General features: G+C 42.1%; 2 protein-coding genes across 8 annotated transcripts in view; one reads left to right on the forward strand and one right to left on the reverse strand.

Annotated features, from left to right (window-relative positions):
* The first annotated feature begins 106 nt into the window (after window positions 1–106).
* On the forward strand, window positions 107–19,646 carry TIMM9 (translocase of inner mitochondrial membrane 9). 5 transcript variants are annotated; one of them, XR_012628991.1, is made up of 6 exons: window positions 107–237; window positions 4,629–4,697; window positions 5,034–5,129; window positions 7,832–8,221; window positions 18,029–18,112; window positions 19,012–19,646. XR_012628991.1 is itself a non-coding variant. In XM_074869089.1 (4 exons), exons 2-4 carry the CDS (start codon window positions 4,659–4,661, stop codon window positions 7,964–7,966), a joined length of 270 nt encoding a protein of 89 aa, XP_074725190.1. In that variant the 5' UTR covers window positions 107–237; window positions 4,629–4,658; the 3' UTR covers window positions 7,967–8,355. The 5 variants fall into 5 exon arrangements, 4 of the variants coding, with proteins under 4 accessions (XP_074725190.1, XP_074725193.1, XP_074725192.1 ...); XM_074869089.1 differs by lacking the exons at window positions 18,029–18,112; window positions 19,012–19,646 and having other exon boundaries at window positions 7,832–8,355; XM_074869092.1 differs by lacking the exons at window positions 18,029–18,112; window positions 19,012–19,646 and having other exon boundaries at window positions 143–237; window positions 4,634–4,697; window positions 7,832–8,355.
* ARID4A (AT-rich interaction domain 4A) overlaps window positions 17,356–19,646 on the reverse strand; it is a 50,538-nt gene continuing 48,247 nt past the window's right edge. For all 3 annotated transcript variants that reach the window (XM_074869081.1, XM_074869080.1, XM_074869079.1), the window contains one exon: window positions 17,356–19,163. In XM_074869081.1, coding sequence (XP_074725182.1) covers window positions 19,060–19,163 — 104 coding nt within the window. In that variant the 3' untranslated portion in view covers window positions 17,356–19,059. The remainder of the gene's footprint in view (window positions 19,164–19,646) is intronic.

The following is a 19,646-nucleotide window of genomic DNA, read 5'->3' on the forward strand; positions in this document are numbered from 1 at the left end:
GCTGCGCGGGGTCCGTCCCTCAATAGTGTCCGGAAGGAAACCTGCGCCCGAAGCTCCCTGTAGGGCAGCGGGGGGGCAGGTAAGAGCGCTGCGCCTCGGGCGAGGAGAGTAAAGCTGTCGGTAAATCCGCGCTCGCCGATTCGCCGCGTGGTGAATCGGCGGGGCCGGCAGGCCTGCTGCGGCCGGGCCGCGCTCCTCCCCGCCTTTCCCGCGCGGTCCGGGCTCGTGGCGGTGCGGGTGAGTGCGCGCGGTCGGGCGGCGGCGCTCCTGAGGGGGCCGCCCCGGGAGGGAGGGAGGGAAGCAGCAGCCGCCCCGGGCAGCCCGGCGCAGCCCCGCCGCAGCCCCGCCGCCTCACGGCAGGCCCCGTGGCGGTGAGGTGCGGGCGTCTGCAGGGCGCGGGTTGCGAGGACGGGCAGGCCGCGGGCAGCCGGCAGGTGCGGCCGGTACCGGGGGAGGCGGGGCGGGCGGCGCTGTGCTGGGCTCGGAGGGACGGGAAAGGTCCCGCGGATGAGGGAAAATCCGTCCTTTTGGGGGCATTTTCCTAGTGCCGGGGCGTTTTTTCTTCGGCTCGGATGGAGGGAAAGGGGCGCCCTCGTGTACCCGCACTGGGCTGGCGGGCGCTGGGCCTGTCGGCTTGGGGCTTGGCTTAGCGAGTATCTCCTTAGGTAAAGAAACTCAAGGTGCCCTTGAAAGCAATAACTGAAGGCTGTAGTAAAAAGAAAAAAAAAAAAAAAAAAACCAACACAAACACGAAGTGAAATTGTTTTATCTCCATCTCAAGTTTCGATCTTACTGGGTCACAAGTATCAGTGAAGCCTAATCTAACTTAAATAGGAGAAAACTTACAGAAAAATATATATTTTCTCCCAGGACAGATGCCCTTGCTTGTGTTCAGTCTGTTCAAGACGCTCTCAGGGTGTTTGATTTCAGACTTACTATGTTAATTTGCTTGTGGTGTCAAGAGATAACTTCTACCATTGGTGGTTTTTTTTCTTCAGAACAGGGTCTAGCCCACAGCCATGTGATCACGAATCACAATAACCTGTGCACCAGGTACACCTTATTATCCAGCCACGTTCTGACCTTTCTCATCTCACCACATGCCTCTGAAGGCTGACTGTAGTGTGTGGAATGAGAAGCAAGCTTTTGTGTAACCACATTGCAAGCACCAGTTGGAAGGAAAGTGGCTGTACCTGACCTAGGTGGGGGGAAGAGCTGGGCTGTGCCGACACAGCCGGGCTGTCACTGCTGCCTCTCTTGCCTGGTACAGGATGGAGAGTTGGTTGCTCAGGCACACAGCAGTGGGAGTATTTGTAGTTTGATTAGATTTGGTAAAAGAGCTGTTTAAATCAATGAGGGTTTTTTAAATCTGATGTCAATCAAGTTCTAACCTAGTAATTTCAAACTATTAAAAAACCCCAACTTTCTCCACAAGCTGTGGGTGCTTTATTTTAATGCATTTCTTTGACGTTGTATTTCTTTGTCCTTTTTACGCACATGCAGAAACACTTGTGGTGTTCTGTGTGTACAATTGGAAGCCAAGGTTTAAAAAAATTGCAGCCTTCCATGTATAGAGTAGTTGTACCTATACCTAATTCGGATTGTTAATTGGGATAACAAGTGTGATGGATTTACAGTGTCTCTCCACAGCCCCTCTCCCCCAGTAAAATGTAGCTCATTGAAAAAACCCAAAACACAGTTCTTGTTTAGTTTCCATGGGAAAGGATACAGTCGACTCAAGATTAGGTACTAGACGCTGCTTCTGAAGGTCAGTAGATAGAGCTGGGGAAGCTGTATTCCCACATCTAAGATGTTTTAGAGGAGTTTTGACCTCTCTAGTTCTGGCTTGTGTTCCTCCTGCCGTGGAAACAGATGAATGACCCAGGTTAGCTAGGAAGACTTAACCTAATCACTGTTTTTATTTAATAAACAAGCTTTACCTTTTAAAAAAAAGCTGTCATTCTGTAGTGATTTTGTGTTTCCATGGCAATGGGAGTGGCAGCCACAGCAGAAAGAAATATTAGAGGCATTTTCCAGATTCTAAAATGGGGCTGGGAGCTGGGATGGATCTTGCACAGAGAATAGGTTTGAATAGTCTGAAGCCTTTATTATCTTTGGTAAGAGGATGGAAAACCCGTGATGCCTATGAGAAATCAAAACCTCAAGTTATCCTTAACTTCTAATTTTGCTCAGAGAGGCTTATCTTAAAAGAATGTCTCTTCAGAACATCAAAACACACTTGGAAGAGCTCCAGGGCCTTTCAAGAAGGGAGACTTCCCAGCTGTTGCTACTTTCCTGGTGAACCAGAACGTCCAGACCACGTGGCCCTTGTTGTAGAGGTTTACTCAAGAGATAGCTGCTTCCTTCAGTGTGACATGTTTAAAAGTGCAATGCCAAATTTTCAATTCACTTTTAGCCCAGCGGAAAGTAATCCAGGCTGCGTAGGCTTAAACCTTGAAGCATGCCGGAGTTGTTTGAGCAGCTACGTAAGAAGCTCTGCGGTGCGTTAGTCACGGTGCCAAGCCCCGTAATGGGCTTTTTCATCACTTTTTTTTTTTTCTTTTGCTTGTTTCACAGACAGAGGGGGAAGGGGACAAACAACAGGCAAACTTCAAATGATACATTTAACAGACTTTAAGAATAAACCAGATATGCACATTCCTGGTAACATTCAGGTAGTGCATTTTTAGCTGTTAAGGTAACTGCCCATAATTCATAGCTACTGAAGAGGCGCAGTAGAGCCATGTAATTTCACTGCCTGCTGTGTGAGAAGTGTAAAAAACCTGTAGAGGGACAAGTGCTTCAAACACTTAAAATCAGGTAGCGCCATTGTGCTGACTTAAATCAGAGCTATTTCCCAAGTGCAAGTGTAAACACTTTATGGAACTGCAGTTCAGTAAATCTGTAATTTTAAGCTTGCCGAACTAGTCGCAGAAGAACAAAGATCAGGTTTGTTATAAATAAACAAGCATAATGAAGTAATGCTGAGTGTGAGAAAATGGCACAGTTGAAGCTTTTAGTTTTCTGTGCTAGGGAGAGGACAAAAGTCTTTCCTGTTCTCTGCAGTTTCTAGCTCTTTCATAATCTACTTAAACTGTCTTTATAGAATTGTCACTGATTTTTCTTCTAACAGGCTGAGAAATGAGAGTGGAGTTGCCATCCATTTTCACTAGTTGTTGTCTCAGATGACAGTCGTGTCCACTTCTAAAACAAGTTAGAGGTTTACATTAACCTGAGTAATGCCTTGTTTTTTCTGAGCAACCATATCCTGTAGGTTCTCCTTAAGGGTAACCTGTGTGACCTACTGCCCAAGAGGACTTCTTGGTCGTGGGGGTATGCATCTTAAATCCAAGCATTATATGTGCTCTTTACCTCCAATCCCTGGATTGGCTTCCTGTGTAATGATAAAGTGTAATGTTAAGAGGCAGATGTTTTAATCCCTTTGCTACTGGGAGGGGCTATAGGGAGAGAGCATGCTTGTGAGAGCTCCATAGTGCTATTTTTAGTTGCTTAGTTTTCCTTCTGTTGTAGAAATAATTACTAATGTCTTTTTGTTCTTGTTCAGAAAGCTTGCTTGCCCTCTTGCCCGCTCCTACCCTGCCAAGAGACTGGAGTAGTTTAAGCTTTCTAAAACATGAATGTCTCGCTCAAAATTTGGCAAAGCATAATACAAGATCAATTGTAAGTAGCCCTTGCCAAAGGGCTAAAGGAACTTCTTTCACAAAGTGATTACACTTCAGTGCTAATTTTTCTTCCACAAGTTGATGTGAGTTAGACTGAAGGATCTTGTTCTTGTCAACGTGTAATACTAGCTTGCATTGTCATCTGTGATAGGTCTTAGGTAATGTGTAAACTAAGGGAGAAGGAAGACTAGCTTTCAGTATTCTAGGAAACCTGCAGGGATGCTTTCAAGTATTAACTTGTTTACCCTGTTGGATTAGGAATATGAGTCTTCCTTGAGGATGCTTGCTTAAATTCTTGGATCCATGGCTGTTCATTCTTCCCTTTTTCTTTGTCTGCTTCACTTCCTTTAAGGCCATTCTCATTCTTCTACATTTTCTTGCATTTAATTCACTATATTCAATGACCAGAACATTTGCTCTAGTTTAATTTTGGTGAGAATGCAGCTACATAGAAACCAGACATCGTCTTCTCTGGTGCAAGCTGGCTTATGCTGCATCTATTCAGAGTGGCTACCATTTTATACTTGCCTTTTTTTCTTTACTGTTTTTACAGATTACATCTAAAGTCACTGAAACTATAATGCTAGAGAATGTTGTTGCTTGCTTCTCCCCCACTCCTGACCTAGTTTTACTTTGTGAGTTTGAAAGCATTTATAAAATACCTTTTTTTAAAAAAATTACTTTAACTGTCTGAAGTGCTTAAGAAGTGTTTAAAGAATAGCAGTTAACAGGTGGATCTGGGAAGGTTTCATACCTGGAATTCTTGGATGTTCTTTTAACTGAATACATTTCAAATAGGTAACTTGTTCTTCAAGTGGATGGCTTGAAAGTTTGTTAGCAAAGTTGCATTTAAGCACACTTCAAGAACATGTGGAAGTCCATTCTGTTGTAAAATGTGCAGATATATGTATGATTTTTTTGGTGAAACTCGACTTTTATTTCCAGAATAGGTGAGTGAATCACAGGCGGTAGAATATGGCTGGACAAATATCAGAATCTGATCAGATCAAGCAGGTAAGATGATGTATTCATGAGTGGTGGCTTTGGAGATCTTTGTCATGTAGAGTAAAAGGTGTAGGGCATGAAGAAGGGCAAAAAGTTTAAGTTACCATCTGAGTTAAGGCCAGTTCTGTAGCAACCCAAATTTAAAGATTTGACCATCAACAGACACCATATAGTATCTGATTTGAGTACCAGCAGCATTTGGTGCTGAAATCTTCTGACTGATAGTAAATTTCTCTAGTGATTTGTCCTTTCAATATTAGTGTCACCAGATGGCTCATGCAGCTGTGTGTAAGAAAAATTAATGTAGAACTTTCTTAATACTCATTGTCCAATTTTTATTTATAGTTCAAGGAGTTTCTTGGAACGTACAATAAACTTACAGAAAACTGCTTCCTGGATTGCATAAAGGATTTCACTAGCAGAGAGGTTAAACCAGAAGAGGTAGGTAAATGCTTTTAATGACCCTTTGGTAGAATTGCTGTGTAGCATTTAAATTTCAGAGGCAACTTGGGAAGGTTTTGATCTCTCAGCTAGCTAAAAAGCTAGGTAGCAGTCTTCAGTGGAGTATAGGCGTCTGGTGTGTAACTTCCAAGTGAGAAAGGAAGTCAGGTAGTGGAAGAAATAGCTTGTCTGTAGTTTTGCTTCTCCAAATATGTCCAAAGGTGATGACAAATACTTCTTTGCACCCTAACAGTCTGTTTACAAAAAGGAAACCAACCAACCAAAGCCAAATGCTTTTCATGTGTTAGATCATCGGCTACAGACAAACTATGGGCTTGGACCTCTTGAGGTTTTGTCATTGTTGTCTTTTCAGTATGCACACACTGAGGGGATCTTCCCGATCTCACTTGAGTATTGGCTGCTCATTGCAATTCTGTGTATTTCATTCTCTGAGCTATCAGTGGAGGTTCTTGTGCCTCAGCTTCTGATGGGTGGTATCTTTGTGGACATGGAAGTTGCCCACCTACAGCCTGCATCTCGCTCTTTGAAGGTAGAGTCCTGCTGAAATACTTGTTTACCTACCCACGTTCCCTGCATTGTAGTGAGTCATAGAAGCATAGGCCTCCAGAGCTCTGGCTGTTAAATCCACTTCTCTGCATTGCAGGGAGCTCCATCACATAGTCATCTACAAAAAAGAGTAAGCTCTTTAAGATTAATTGCATGGTTTTTGCCTCTCCTCTTGAGAGGGTGTTTCAGAATCTCATAATTTTGTTGGTTAAAAGTCTAATAACCTTTGTTTGACTCTGCTGGCAGGGGAAAAAAGAACTATAAAGTTTTAAACTAACATTGTTTTTGAGAATTTTGTGCCTCCTTGGAGTTTAACTCCTCAGCACAGGCAAAAATCCTGTCTCCTTTCAGCTTCTGTTTTGCTGCACTAAAAAAAGCTCTCTTAGGAGAAACAAGGCAGATTCGTTGTTTCCCTGATCTTCTCTGTTTTATTGACTACAGGTGGTCAGAATTATTCTGGATAGCGCCTTGTTACTGTCTTTTACAAACCCATTTTGAATTGCTTGAACAATACAAGGAGTGTCAGTTAACAGAACTGACAGAAGTGTTAGTGGCACAACCTCTATACCTTTCTGGGATGGTATTTGATTTTCAGTAGAGGGTTGTACTTCTCTCTTCTGCTACCAGAAGTGTTATTAGAACTTCTTTAAAAACAATGGTTTATATAGTCTTTCATTAAAGATCTGGGATCCAAAACCAAGGAATGCTTATTGCAGGGGAATTAAATTTAAGATTATTTAGATACAAAAAATATTCATAGATTCTGATCTGCCTCTTTTTTTTTTTCCTTCTATGATCTGCAGAGGGGCCCTGTCTGGCTGCACAGGAGCCATCAGTTAATGATGGAGACCAGGAAGAAACGTTCTTATGGGAAGTTTTGCCCATAATTATCCATTATGGGGTTACTTGCAGAGCCTCTGGCTTTGGCCCCTGCCAGAAACAGGACACTGGTCCAGATGGACCGCTAGTCTGATCTGATATGGAAATTACCATGTTCCTATTTAAAGCTGTAATTTCTTGTTAAATAATTAAGATGAATACCTCCATGAATCTCCTTTGAGATTCTACCTTTGAAAAAACGGCTTCTCACCTCTTGCCCTACAGCAAGTCTGCACTGCAAGTCTGGACTTCCCAGGGCACCGTATCACAAATACCACGGCCCGCTGGGAGCAGTGGCTTGGGGTAGTTCCAGAATTTGTTTCCTAGTCAGACTTAACTCCTGCTTAACAGGTTTTGCTGTAGCTGATGCCAGGTCAAGGACGGGTGCTGGGTGGTGTGCGTAGCTGCATAGTTTTGTTTTGTCTTGTTCATTTTCAGTCCCTCTGCTTTTCACAGCCCTTTATACTGAGAAGAATCAAAACAATTTCTGGTTTTCTAATAATCATGCAAAGTGGTTGTCTTTCTGTCTAGATTTGTTAATTCTTACAGTGATAGCAAGGTTTAGAACCATGATACAGACTGTTCAATTGGTAGAACTGTTGCTCAGAAGGAATCTCATAACTCTTTCTCTACACTTTAAGAGAAAAAAAACCTCTAAATTTAAAAAATAATACCATGGGTGGAATAGGCTCTGGTATTTATTTCCCTGTCCAGCTGACTGATAGAACTTCAGCGGGTACTCTGGTTGCTTTTGTGAAGCTTAACCAAGCAGGCACAAGAAGACTGATAGAGATAATGGGAACAAGGTCAAATAAAGGTTAAACTGAGCTAGTACACAGTAGACTGTATTTGGCTGTCAAAAATAATTCTGTTTACAAACATATACTAAAAAAAGAGAAGATACTAATTTCATTGATTTAGTATTGCAAAATAAAATGCTTTATATACTTTAATTTCATGAAAGGAGCCCAGTGATGAAATGGTAATATCTCCTAGATCTGAGATGTTTTCCATGAAGACTTTCATATGAGAATATCTTTTATCTTTCAATAATCAGACATCCCTCAAAAACAAAACTGTACCTTTTTCACTGCACGGAGGGGCTGTGCACAATTAGCCCGTCATCTTGAGCATTAACACAGAATATGAGACGTAGTCACCTAATCATTTATGCCTGTATATGATTATATTTTGCGTCCTGTTTGGGGGAGTGTTTTAATTACTGTTTGAAGCCTTCTGTTTCCCTGTTCCTCTAGATTACGTGTGCAGATCACTGCCTACAGAAGTATTTAAAAATGACACAAAGGATCTCCATGAGATTTCAGGAATACCATATTCAGCAGAACGAAGCTCTGGCAGCTAAAGCAGGACTGCTTGGCCAACCTCGTTAGACAAGAGCACTCTGTTCAGACTTTACAAGCAGTGCCAGTGTTCACTGGGCAAGAACACATTTTGGATTTTCTACTGTCGGGATGTATGTCCAGCAACTCGGAAGAGAGTTCTAGATGCTGTTCAGACAGTGGAAACTATGAAGGGTTAAACAAGAAGTTAGTCGTGGTGGACTGGCAATGGAGTCTGTTTCTGAGGTCCTTTTCACTCTACAATGGAGTTATATTGACACAAACTTTTCCAGGGCCCACAGACTGGTATGTTTAAATTTCAAGGGGGGTGGGAGGGTTTTACTTCCTTTCTGCTAGGACTGGTTCAGATGAAAAAAAAAAAGTGTAATATGGGAAACACACTTTTTTATTTAATTCAAGTAAAATAAATGGGAACTGTAGACTTGTATGTATGTTCTTTTCAAAGATACATTTTTAGGACACTGCTTGAGAGGAGTGTTTTGTTTGCTGTCATCTCATTCCTCCTCAGCTACTATGGAGTTCTGCTCATTCGTGGCTGCTTTAAGGTGCTGATACATAACAGAATTAGTGACTTTGTTTCAGCAGCTGGGGATTTGTGAATGTGTTACTTCCCTTTAATTTGGGAAGAACTTGGGCTGAGCCACCCTCACAGGGCCTTGTGATCATTCTGACTTTCCTGGAGTGCTGGATGGTGATGATTAGTGCATGGAGCCAAGGGTGGTTTTAAGTGGCAGACAACTGCTGTAACTAATGAGTTCAGGTAGGCTGGGATGCTCTGGCAGCTTATCCCGAGGTTATGTTTGCTTCATGCTTCACCAGGTCACTTACAAGGGACAAGAGTGTGTTACTAGCAGCACCTGTGCCCAAGGCAACCTCTAGGCACTCCCTGTTTCCCTCAGGGAACCCCAGGGGTCCTCCAAACCCAGGTTCCCTGCCTGATGCAAGCACGATGTGCCCCAAGCACTGAGCTTGCTGGCAGCTTTCTCCTTTAATTGTGTGAATGGCAACAGAAAGTACAAGGCAGGCACAAAACAATGTCTTTTTTGCTGCTGGATGAGCACAGAGAAGTTTGTGGAAGCTAGCTGGTCTGATGTTGTGGGTTTGGTTTAGGAAAAACACCAAGCCTTTGAAAGGATCATGATAGCTGAAACCCTGCAGTCAGATTGTTAGTACAGTAGAATGATAGCTAACAGGCACATTTTACTGTGGTTCTAACTAATAAAATACAGTAACAAAAGGAACTGAACATCGGGATTACCATATCAATTCTGAGATTTCAGGCAATGAAGACTGAAGCAAAATATTTCATGTCAGCTGCCAGGTTCTGTTCTTGGGTAGAAGGGCAACAATAAGGAACAGAAATGGCAGGAAGCCTGCCCGCGTGCTTTTTTTCTGTTACCTTCTCTATTTCTTTTTATTTCCAGCAGCAGTCTCAAAGAATTATTTCCTGCCTGTTTTTTTTCTTTACTACTCAAACTATCCAGGGTGTGGATTACTAGGCCCTGACTGCAGCACAGTACACCTGCCTCTTGCACTGGACACTGCTCCGTTTGCTGCGGTTTAAAGCTGCCCCAGCTCTCCACAGAAATCTGTTCATATATGCCTTTCAAAGGTGGAAGAAACAAGTATGTTCCTACAGTCTCATTTACACATATTTTGTACTAGCCATATCACAGCTCCTTCCTACATAGCCCATGCCTTGTTACCTTGGAGATGGCTAAGAGCTGACTTGAAAATAGTAAAGGCTAAAAAAGAGCCCAAATAAGGCAGCAAGTCTCCAATGTCCTGTTTTTTTCAAAGGAATAACAGGCTAATAATATCTAGATTGTTTTCTACATTCAGGCCACAAATGTTATGGCCAATTAGAAATAATATAGTAAAGATTTAAGGCTTTCTTTAAAAGCGGGGTTTTTGTTAAACACTTGAAAGTAATGCATGATTGAAATGATCCCATTTTCCATTGTATCTTAGTGTGCAAAGAGAACAGTTGCTCGTAAGTGATGGGACGAGGATGTTCATGTCTTCTGGGCAAAGCTGCTTGCAGCTGAAGCGAGGGAGGGTTAAAAAAAGATCGTGGTTTTCCCTTGTGTTTCAGTGTTTGGGGATTTGGGGGTAGGAAGACGTTTAAATATTTATTAAGACATTTACTGTACAAAAGGTTAAGCAAGTGTTAGAGGGACTGAGTTAATAAATTACTTGCTTTCAGGTTCCCCAGTTTCCTTTTACTCCAGTTTTAAAGCTGCCTTAACCCACTGTTATCCAGGGAAAACATGTATTCTTAAAATCTAATTAGATGTCACATCCCCCTCTTTCTCTCCATGCTCACTAAACAAATAGGTGGGATGAAAAGTGTCGCTGGAAGTACGAGCGTGAGGTTGATAGCTGCTGCCCTGACAAAAGCCCTTGACTTCCAGAGCAGCAACGTGCTTATAGCAACTAGTTTGTTTTGGGATGTGCCTGTTAATGGTGACTATTTTGAACCTAACTAGAGTGAAAAGTAAGTTGCAACACTACTGCACAAAGATGCAGATGGAGTTACTGGTTTGCTCTTTTGGATAAGCAGTTTTGTCCTAGCTCTATTTCACTCAAAAAATGCTGTGGTCTTTCCACATCTTTCAACCCAAGCAACTGATTGAAGAAAGATGATACAAATATATTTTAGCTTGGAAATAAAGTGCATCCATGTAACTAAAGCATCCAGGTGGTACAGAAAGCAACAGTGAAAACTTTCTTAAAAGATTAACTTGCTTTGCTGAGCTTCAACTTCCCTTTGCTTCCTTGATGAGTTAGCACGCCCCGATGGCTGGCTCAAATCATGTTATTTAGAAAATAGCTCCCCGAAAGATTTTGTTAACAGGACTTGTGAGTTGAGAATGATTCACGACACAAAGTGTTTCAGTGCCCGTCTCACATGTTTTATCAGCGTGTATTGTCAAGGTGTTGCAGCTGGGCTTTCCTCCTTGCAGCAAGATCTCCCAGCACCCAATTCTCAAAAATCTTTAACTGCAAATGCAAGAATTGGTATTTCTACAATGCCTGGATGGATGTCCACTGGGAAGGCTGGGAGTGTTTAGAAGGCAGGCCAGGCTGCGTGTTTTCTCCCAGTGGTGTATTCTAACCTCCATGACCTAGCTTAATCTGGAGTGTTCTCCATCCCTCCTCTTGAACAGCTTCAAGTTTGTGTGGCGTAACGAAATGCACAGCCAAAATTGGAATAAAAATGAGAATACAGCTTAGTCTCTGAATTCTAACTGAAAGGCAACAGTATTTAAGATAAAGTGTGTAGAGAGTAGGTGAATCACCTTGATGAGGCATATTAGGTTAGGTGCAGAATGGAACCAGTTCTGATGGAAGGAGGAGCAATGGAGTGCTGCTGAGGACGGAGTACTGAGATAGCTGTGAAAAAAGTGAGCCAGAGTGGAAGTGGGAAGGGAGAGAAAGCAACAGGAGTGCAGCCTGCCAAAAACTGGCTTGATGAGACTGGGCTAGCGAGCAGATGCTCATTTGGAGGTGATGTTCATTGCAGCAGAGACAGGAACACAAATCCTGCTGAAATGAGTGTCTGAACCAAAAGGATAGAAAAGCATGCAATTACTAGTCAGCCCACAGAAAACAGAACAATTTCAACAGGAAGGGTTAAAGGAGAGCCTTGCTCCCGAATGCCCTGTACATCAGTGGTGCTGGCAGAGTGACCAGATCAATCATCTGGAAGATTATAACAGAGGTTGCTTGAAATCTCTCAAGGATAGGAGCAAAATCCTAATTTCTGTAATCCCCCTGCTGAGAGCTTCAGCTACTGAGCTCCTATTGGAAAGCAGGGAAAGGATGCGACTGCAATCTTCTGTGAGGAAACTGTGGGTTAAATACCCAGTGCCCAGAGACAGATTGTGGCTGTACTCTTAAATACCGAACTCTGAGAACTGGAGTTTAAGTGACAGCTCTTTTTCCAGCACTTTCTGTTAACTGGGTTAGGAAGTCAGCACAGAGCATTTGAGAAATCTAGTTCAAATCTTGGCAAGTCCATTAAGCTCAGCTCCAAAATTTCTTGAATGAGTCTGGCCCAAACTCTAATACCTGTGAAAGCAATTAGAGCATGTGACACCTAAACTTGCACCTTGAGTTTCAAGAATATAGCATTAAAAGAATTCTTAGGAAAAGTTACAATTCTGCTATTAGGATGTTTAAAATGATGTTTAACTTTACGCTCCTGAGCGTCTTGGTGTTAGGTTCTTTCTGTAAACACAACAGGGAACATCCAGCATTCAAGCTTTAGTAGTTCAGGACTGTAGGACTGTGAAATGATAGTCGACTGTTTTCCCAGGTTTCTCCCATACAGAAACATGTAACTGAAAAACATACGAAAGACCCTAAATCACTCTTTTTTTAAAAAAAAAAAAAGAAGACTACAGAATGGACCATGTCTGGTTGAAGTTTTTTATTCTGCAGCTCACTTTCCTCTGATCAGAGGGAAAGTGAGAGGGCTGCTGAGGGAGTTGTGTAAATATTTAAGGTAGTATACTTGACATAGCACTGTGTTTATGTAACACGAATGGGAGCTTATCTAAATTTCGAATAATCAAAGTAGAAATCCAGTTGGTGGCTATTTCTGTATTTTACAGCTCCTGCCCTTACTAGGAGATAGAAGTGGGGACCCTCTCCCCCTCGCTGTCTGCTCAAGCACATGTTGAATTTCTGTGCGTGCGGCTGCCCCCGGCACCTGCCAGGAACTGTTTTGAGTCATGGCTGAGAGGAGGAGGGTTTCCAGACTGTAAACCCACCACCTTATCGCTAGGAGAGGGGTGTTGGCCGCGTCTCCTGCCGTGTTTTTGCAGTGGGTTCTGCGGAGAAAGTGCCTCTGTGCCCCACGGAGGACGGCGGTGGGGCCTGAGGAGAAGAGCTGTGGGACTTGAGTCCTGCCCCCGGCTCCTCCAGCCCCTGGCGGGGATCCCGCCCCGTGGAGCTGCCCCTTCCCTTGCGCAGGGACCACGGCGGCTCGGCCTGAGGCGGCCGCTGAGGCGGGAGGGCGCAGCCCGCCAACCCCTCCCCGCCGTCGGCGGGGCCCGGCGCGATGGCGGCGGGGAGCAGAGGGGGCTGCCGCCCGCCTCAGGGCAGCGCGCCGCCGCCGCCCCCTCAGCCGCCGAGCTCCCGCCCCTGCGCCCCGGGCCCTTGAACCGCCGCCTGAGCAGGGGCTGCCGCCGCGGCGGCGAGGCTGAGGGACGGGCTGGGGCCTCCTCGGGAACGCGCCCCTCAGGCGTGGGGAGCGGCTGTGGGCGCCCGGTGCCGGGCCGGGGAAGGAGGGTCCTGCAGCCAGGGAGGGGTGGAGAAAAGAAAAAACCCATCGGTTTCTTACAGGTTTTTATTGCCTTCAGGGCACGTAGGGATGTTTCTGAGGGAAGCGAAATGCGGCAGGTGACAGAGGTGAGGGTGCGGCCGTGGCGGGAGAGACGTGGGGGCCGGCCCTGAAGAAGGCAGCAGAGCTGGAGCAGCCGCCGTGACAGGGCCATAAACTGAAATGAAAAGAGGAAAAATCATGAGTGTAAAAACCAACAATTGTTAAGAAACCCAACCCAACGCTGGCAATGGGGGACTTGACTCTAAACAGCAGTACTGCATGGGCAAACTGCTGGGATGGCACACGGTAGGCACTCGCAGGGTGGGAAGCAGAGTGTAACCAGAAGCAATCAAGGGTTTGGGGTTTTTTTAATCTTTTTTTCTTTTTAAATAGCTTTAAACCTTACCCATTCCTAAGGGAAGTAATTTTCAGGAAATGAATGAGCATCAAGAGAGTTTTAAGCTGCACATACACGTAAGTGTCTTGCTAAAAAGAAAAAAATAAAGGCACACTTGCATGATATAACAAAGTATTCTGTACAAATTCCACATTTTACTGCTTCTTACATAACTGGCATAGCTGGCAGGATCATGGCAAATTAGGTCAAACTGTACCCAGATGAGGGATTAGAGGAGGAGTTTAGAAATAGCTGAAGACATGGACAGGGCTGGAATGGAAATGTTGGGTTACTGTGAAGAGCAGGGAAAGAGAGAGAGACATGGCCAGGAACGCAGAACTGTGCCCCTCACCAACAAGGCTCGGAGGGAGAGTTAAGCAAACGCGCTACTGATAAACAACCTGCAGGTTTTCACAGCTGTAATGGAGCTCTAGTGCTGATTTTCTTTGCTGGCAAGTGATGAAATCTAGAGAAAGTAATCGTTGCAATGTTTCTGTGTTTTTTTCATAATGAGTGAGCTGTACTGGTGAATTAAAGCCAAGTCATAAAACATTTTTTCACCTTCGAAAACTATTGGTATAGGATAAACAACAGCATAAGTGTACTAATATAAATAGCAGGTAGTTTCAGACCTGAAGCAGAACCAACCAGCACAGCCCTGCTCTGAAACAGAAAGTAGGATTTCTCTGAAAATGGGAAGGACCAGGAATAGCAACGTAAATAGCACTGAGATAATTCAAAACAAAGAGGAAGCCAGGAAAGTCCTATTCTTAGGAAGGGTGAGAAACAGTCTGCTTTCACAATTAAGATTGCCTTATCTTTTCAGTTTTCTTTAACTGAAAATGCAGTATTTGTCATTGGGCTGTGACTAATCACAAAATCCACCACTCCACTGCATTAAGGCAAGCACATATTCAGACCAATAACACTGTGACATGAAAAATTGAATTTACATATTCCTCCAAAGCAATGGATGACACTAATAAATGCTTGTGGAATTTGGGGAACTCACAGATTTCCAAAACAAACAAACAAAGCCCAATAAATACCAGTTAGTTAGTGTTAACTAATAAAGGTGAATAATTTTAAACTCTCCCAGAGATCTCTTAAAAAAATCATCCTCTTTGGTGGAAGGTAATATGGTAGAATAACAGATTTTCTCAAAATTTGAGGGCAATAGCTCGATAAATAGTGTGAGCTAATTATAAAATGTCTTTTTCCTAAGCCCTGGAATTATAGTGAGTCAGTCTCTGGCAGCACCCCCATTGGTTCCTCTCTTTATTATGTTTCTTACATCTCCAGAGGTAGTCTTTGTCCTGCACACTGTAGCAAATAATAAAATCCCAAGTACAGAGAAGTAAAAAATAACCCAAGATTTTACTGCAAAACATATCAGCAAAACGCAAGGGCACAGTGGACTAAACAGCTCAACATACTTTTGTTAACACATTCATCTTTTGTTTCAGCTTGTAAATCTGTCTTCTGGCTCATCTGTCAGATTTGTTTCAAGCCATCAAACCAAATGTGCTCTTTTCTTAAAAAGAAAACAACAGCATTTTTTAGACTTAGTGCTCCAAAAGAATTCCAGTAAATGCTGCCCAGAAAACCCATTTGGCTGCCGCAGCTATCCAAGAATAATTTTAATGCGAAGAAGAAGAACATTTTATAAGAATATTTGGTTTTTTAATGTGAAATTCCATCTGGTTGACAAACCTATCTGGAGAGAGAAGGCTCTCTCAAGAGTGGATAGTCTGCCTGAGACACAGGAGTTGACAATCCTAAAATTCAGATTCTCTTTCCAGCTCCCCATCAAAGCCATCCTGGGTAATTTTGGTAGCCATTGCTGTGTGGCTCCCTACACGTAAAATAAGAATAGTCATCCATTTTAAAAATTTCTGCCTATCTAATGCCTTAAAAAAAATTAGATTCAAGGGGAACTTGTGCAAAAGACCACCAAAAAGGTGATTTAATCACCTTTTCTCTTCCGCTGCTGTCCTTCAAAGGTCTGCTGCTCCCTGTGAAGGCTTCATGAAGATACATGCTTTTATTTGCCCTTGTTATGCTTTTCTTTCACTGATAATTACTACTGCAGATCTGTTTAACCTCTGTTGAAATAATGGCTTGTTATTGTTGTTCGGACATCTTTGCTTCTCCTGCCTGATCTGTTCAAACTGATGAAGCAAGAGAAGGTTTCTCAAACACAGTCTGATGGAGGAGCCAGAAACAAGTGGAGATTTAACTGGGTGTTGCTAAACTTACACATTAGAGAGAAAATAAAAACTCATTAGCATACATGTAGCTGGTAGATTTTGTGGAAAGTAAAAGCTAAAACAGATAGGGAAACAAATCTTTTCTTACCTGATGGCCTTGCATGCAAATGTTTTATGTCTTTTCCAACTTTCAGATGTATGCTAATCCCAAAATAATAAATCTGCCAGAAGTCTGACAGTTCTTTGTATCAGTTGCAGGAGGTGGGGGGAGAGTCTGAATTCTTACAGCCCTGTTCTTTTTAACAGTTCTAACAGTGTTTGATCCCATAATCTTCATTATATTTTTTTTTTACCTCCTAAGCTTGAAATAACATCATTTTGAGAAAAACTGTAAAAGATTAGAAGGCAGGAGAACAGCGTGAAGCCTGCCAAGAGTGCTTTACTTTTGACTGCTCTTACAGACATGATACCTAATCTCTTATTAAAAAAAAAAAAATCCCAGTTCAGTATAATCATAATTCCTGCGTCCTCAACAGCATAAACTTTCATTCAAGGCATTGGAAGACACTTTGGAATTTATTTGATGTCAACACTGCAGAAGTAAGGGGGATTATAGAAGTTAGAAATAAAAGATCCATTAGGGTCTCTTGTTGATTTCGCCCTTAGAACAGGATAGTCCCGTATGACATAGTTAATCTTCTTTTCCCTGTGGTATTTTTAAATGTCGTAAGAAACTACTTCAAACATCTACTGCATCATGTGGCTAACTGATACGCTTCTTGCCAGAAAGATAAAACTAGGAAATCAGTAACATGCTCGAAGCTCTGCCAGAGGCTTGGCAGAAAGTCCACCTTTTCTTGCAGGTTTAGTGTTCTGCCAGAATAACGACGTTGGGGGGTGCGGGTGGGTGTCTGCCTGTCTGATGAGTGCTAGTGCGAAGTAAAGCAGGTGGAAAGAGGAGGTAAGGAAGCGAGTTCTCTGTCAGGGAGCTGTTAGAATGGGTTTCCATGTTTCATGGAACAGAACCTTCAGTCTTCCATGCAGTATTTTAAACGTTCCTAAGCGCTAAGGAGCAGCGGCCAGTGTAGACGCTGCGAACGCCTGTCCTGAGGAAGGGGCGGCACAGAGCCCAGCCACCATCTCTGCGTGGGGAGCGTGTCTTATGTGCCCGGTGAAGACCTGGCGCCGTTTGCAGACAGAGGTTGGCTACCTGCAGAAGATGGAATTAATCCTATTATTTCACTGAATTTAAAATTTACTTCTGCAACTACTAAACGTGGAAGATAATCTGAGAAAATGTGACCCGTGTTATTTCCTTTTAAATGAGTATTGCTTTTTATTCATAGCTATCATAAGATTAACAGTAGAAGTTCGCTCTGAAAAAAGTCTTTACAACAATTTATGGAGATTAATCTTCCTATTTATGTAAGTCCAGACATTTACAAGAACAATCACTTAAATAAAAATAGAATATAAAGCCTATGTTTAAAACATGGCCTTTATTAATGCTGTCTAGTGAGCTCCATATCTTACATTGAAAGAGTTCTGCTTTGCTTAAGAAAAGACAGAAAAAGTGCATTTACAAGAGTACTTTTTCTTTAATTTTCTGCGAAAATGGAAGGAATTGGAATCACAAGTTGACAAATGTTGTAAAATGAAATTTCAAGAAACATCAATTTTAGTAATGCTACGCCATCACTAGTGTTTCGTTCTGACTTTCTGCCGTGTGAACCAGAATATCCTGATATACAGTCTAGAGCATCTATGTTATTACTCTACAGCATATTAAACACAGAAAAAGGGGTTACGAACCCCTTTCAATGTACAAACATGAATAAAAAAATTGATAAAAAAATCACTTTTATACATAATGTATATGCAAACTGTTTTAAATACATGGTTTTGGAAGAGTTATTTACAAACTGTATCTGCCTGTGGGACAATCCACAGACAAAGCATACACAGTTGCTTTACTTTGTTGCATCTCAACTTTGGGAGATATAAATTCATTCGGCAGTATAGCAAACATAAGAACTTGTGACAAAGTATCTTAAGGGCAACCCGATAAATTTTGTTCCTCCAAACAATGTAAGTACTAGGACTGCCAAAGTTTCCAAATAAAGTCATAGTTTAACCCAGCTGCCCGCTTACAGATCTGTGGTGTGGAGGCTACGTAGACAGACCATCTGACGTACAGGCATGGCTACTGGATAAAACCTCCTTAAGAGCCGTAACTGGTGAGTATGTTTTATCGAAAGAGTGAACTAACCTAGAATTTTTTTTCCAATTTTATTAATATTTTAAAAAATACATAAAAATACAACATCCAATGTCTGAATAAATATATTTAACAAGTTGCAAGATACCTTATTTTACACAAAAATTTCAGCTTTAGAAATCTTGTTAAATAACTTCATTGTTGTTATATATTTCATTTTTCGTCTTTTTGTAACAAAATAAAAACTCTGAAATTACATAGAAAAAAGACAAAATATTTTTGTCAAGGGATAAGATAGTCCACTGAAAACCTATTCACAATTCCACTGTAAACATTAATAAACATTAAAATATTTGCATAATTGTGTGCTCAAAAATCCTATAAAAAGTGGAAGACTTATTACAACTGTAGTTTTCAGTCAACTACACTTCCTTTCACAATTTATTTTGTCCCATTTACACCTTTAAAACTGGGCACATTGCTGAACACATACTTTGGCAGTTCTGTATAGCAAGTGCTTCCACAACGAGGAACTACTCACCAAGAGTTAACGTACAGCTCGGTGAAAGTGCAGCAGTTACTCCACTGTTTTTGATAATACTCTGATGTCTGCTTGGTGCACTTGCTTTTCTAAGATCTCCCTAGAACACCTGAATGCTTCATTGGACATAACTTTTCAAATTTGATAAGTGCCCTTTCTCTGCATTAATTAAAAACAAAAACAAAACACAATGACAAGCATGTCACATTGTGCCTACAAACCTTCAGTTACCAATGAGCTTAATTTCTCTGAACAGTAAATTAAACAAAAGAAGAGGGTAGGAGGGGAGAACAGGTACAGTCCAGCAGTGGAAGTGTGTACAGGATATACTTGGCAATGTCAAACCAGTTGAGTGCTTTTCTGTGGTTGAATTTCAGGATTTATGTCCATGGCAGCAAGTTGCTGGCAAGGCAGAGAAATGTGTATCACCTGCATTCTACAGCAAGCACGTTTTGTGGAGGAGAAGATGATGATGGACTCATTCCAGTGTCTGATGAAGCGGATGACATGGATGCTCCTGTATGTGACACTGAATATACAGAACAACAGATCAGCATCGGGTTATCAAAGAACACGTCAGAACGAAGATCTCCTTGGTTACCGGGTTGTTTAAAAGACCTCAAAGAAGTGGCACGGTCACAGAAAGCTGACACGGATTTTGTGTCAGTTGCTTTCACTGTTATGTGCACATAAACTGGATGTGTGACCTGACCCTGTCTGCATCACAAACCAATCGAAAAGATAAACCTGATGAGTCATTACACCGATTGAAAACTCAGACTGAGCTTGTACTAGGAAGTCCAAGTTTCTAATACCATTATAAAATAGGGAATGTTTCTGTTAGCTTCAAGTTCTGAAAAGCCAAATATTCTTTCTAACTATGTATACATACAAACAGATAACTTTTTTTTTTTTCAAAAACACTGTCAATTAAAAACTCCAGGTGCTTTGAGTTATGTATTTTCAAGAAAATTAACTTCTCATGGGAAGCATAAAGCAAATCTGAAAGTTA

The sequence above is a fragment of the Strix uralensis genome, chromosome 4, assembly GCF_047716275.1.
Source record: "Strix uralensis isolate ZFMK-TIS-50842 chromosome 4, bStrUra1, whole genome shotgun sequence".
NCBI classification, from domain to species: Eukaryota; Metazoa; Chordata; class Aves; order Strigiformes; family Strigidae; genus Strix; species Strix uralensis.

Bases quoted from the DNA above. Each gene is read 5' to 3' on its own strand.
- TIMM9 (XM_074869089.1), top strand. From the start codon at position 4,659: ATGGCTGGACAAATATCAGAATCTGATCAGATCAAGCAG. The intron at 4,698-5,033 runs GTAAGATGATGT...TTTTATTTATAG, and splicing joins AATCTGATCAGATCAAGCAG to TTCAAGGAGTTTCTTGGAAC. The intron at 5,130-7,831 runs GTAGGTAAATGC...CTGTTCCTCTAG, and splicing joins GAGAGGTTAAACCAGAAGAG to ATTACGTGTGCAGATCACTG.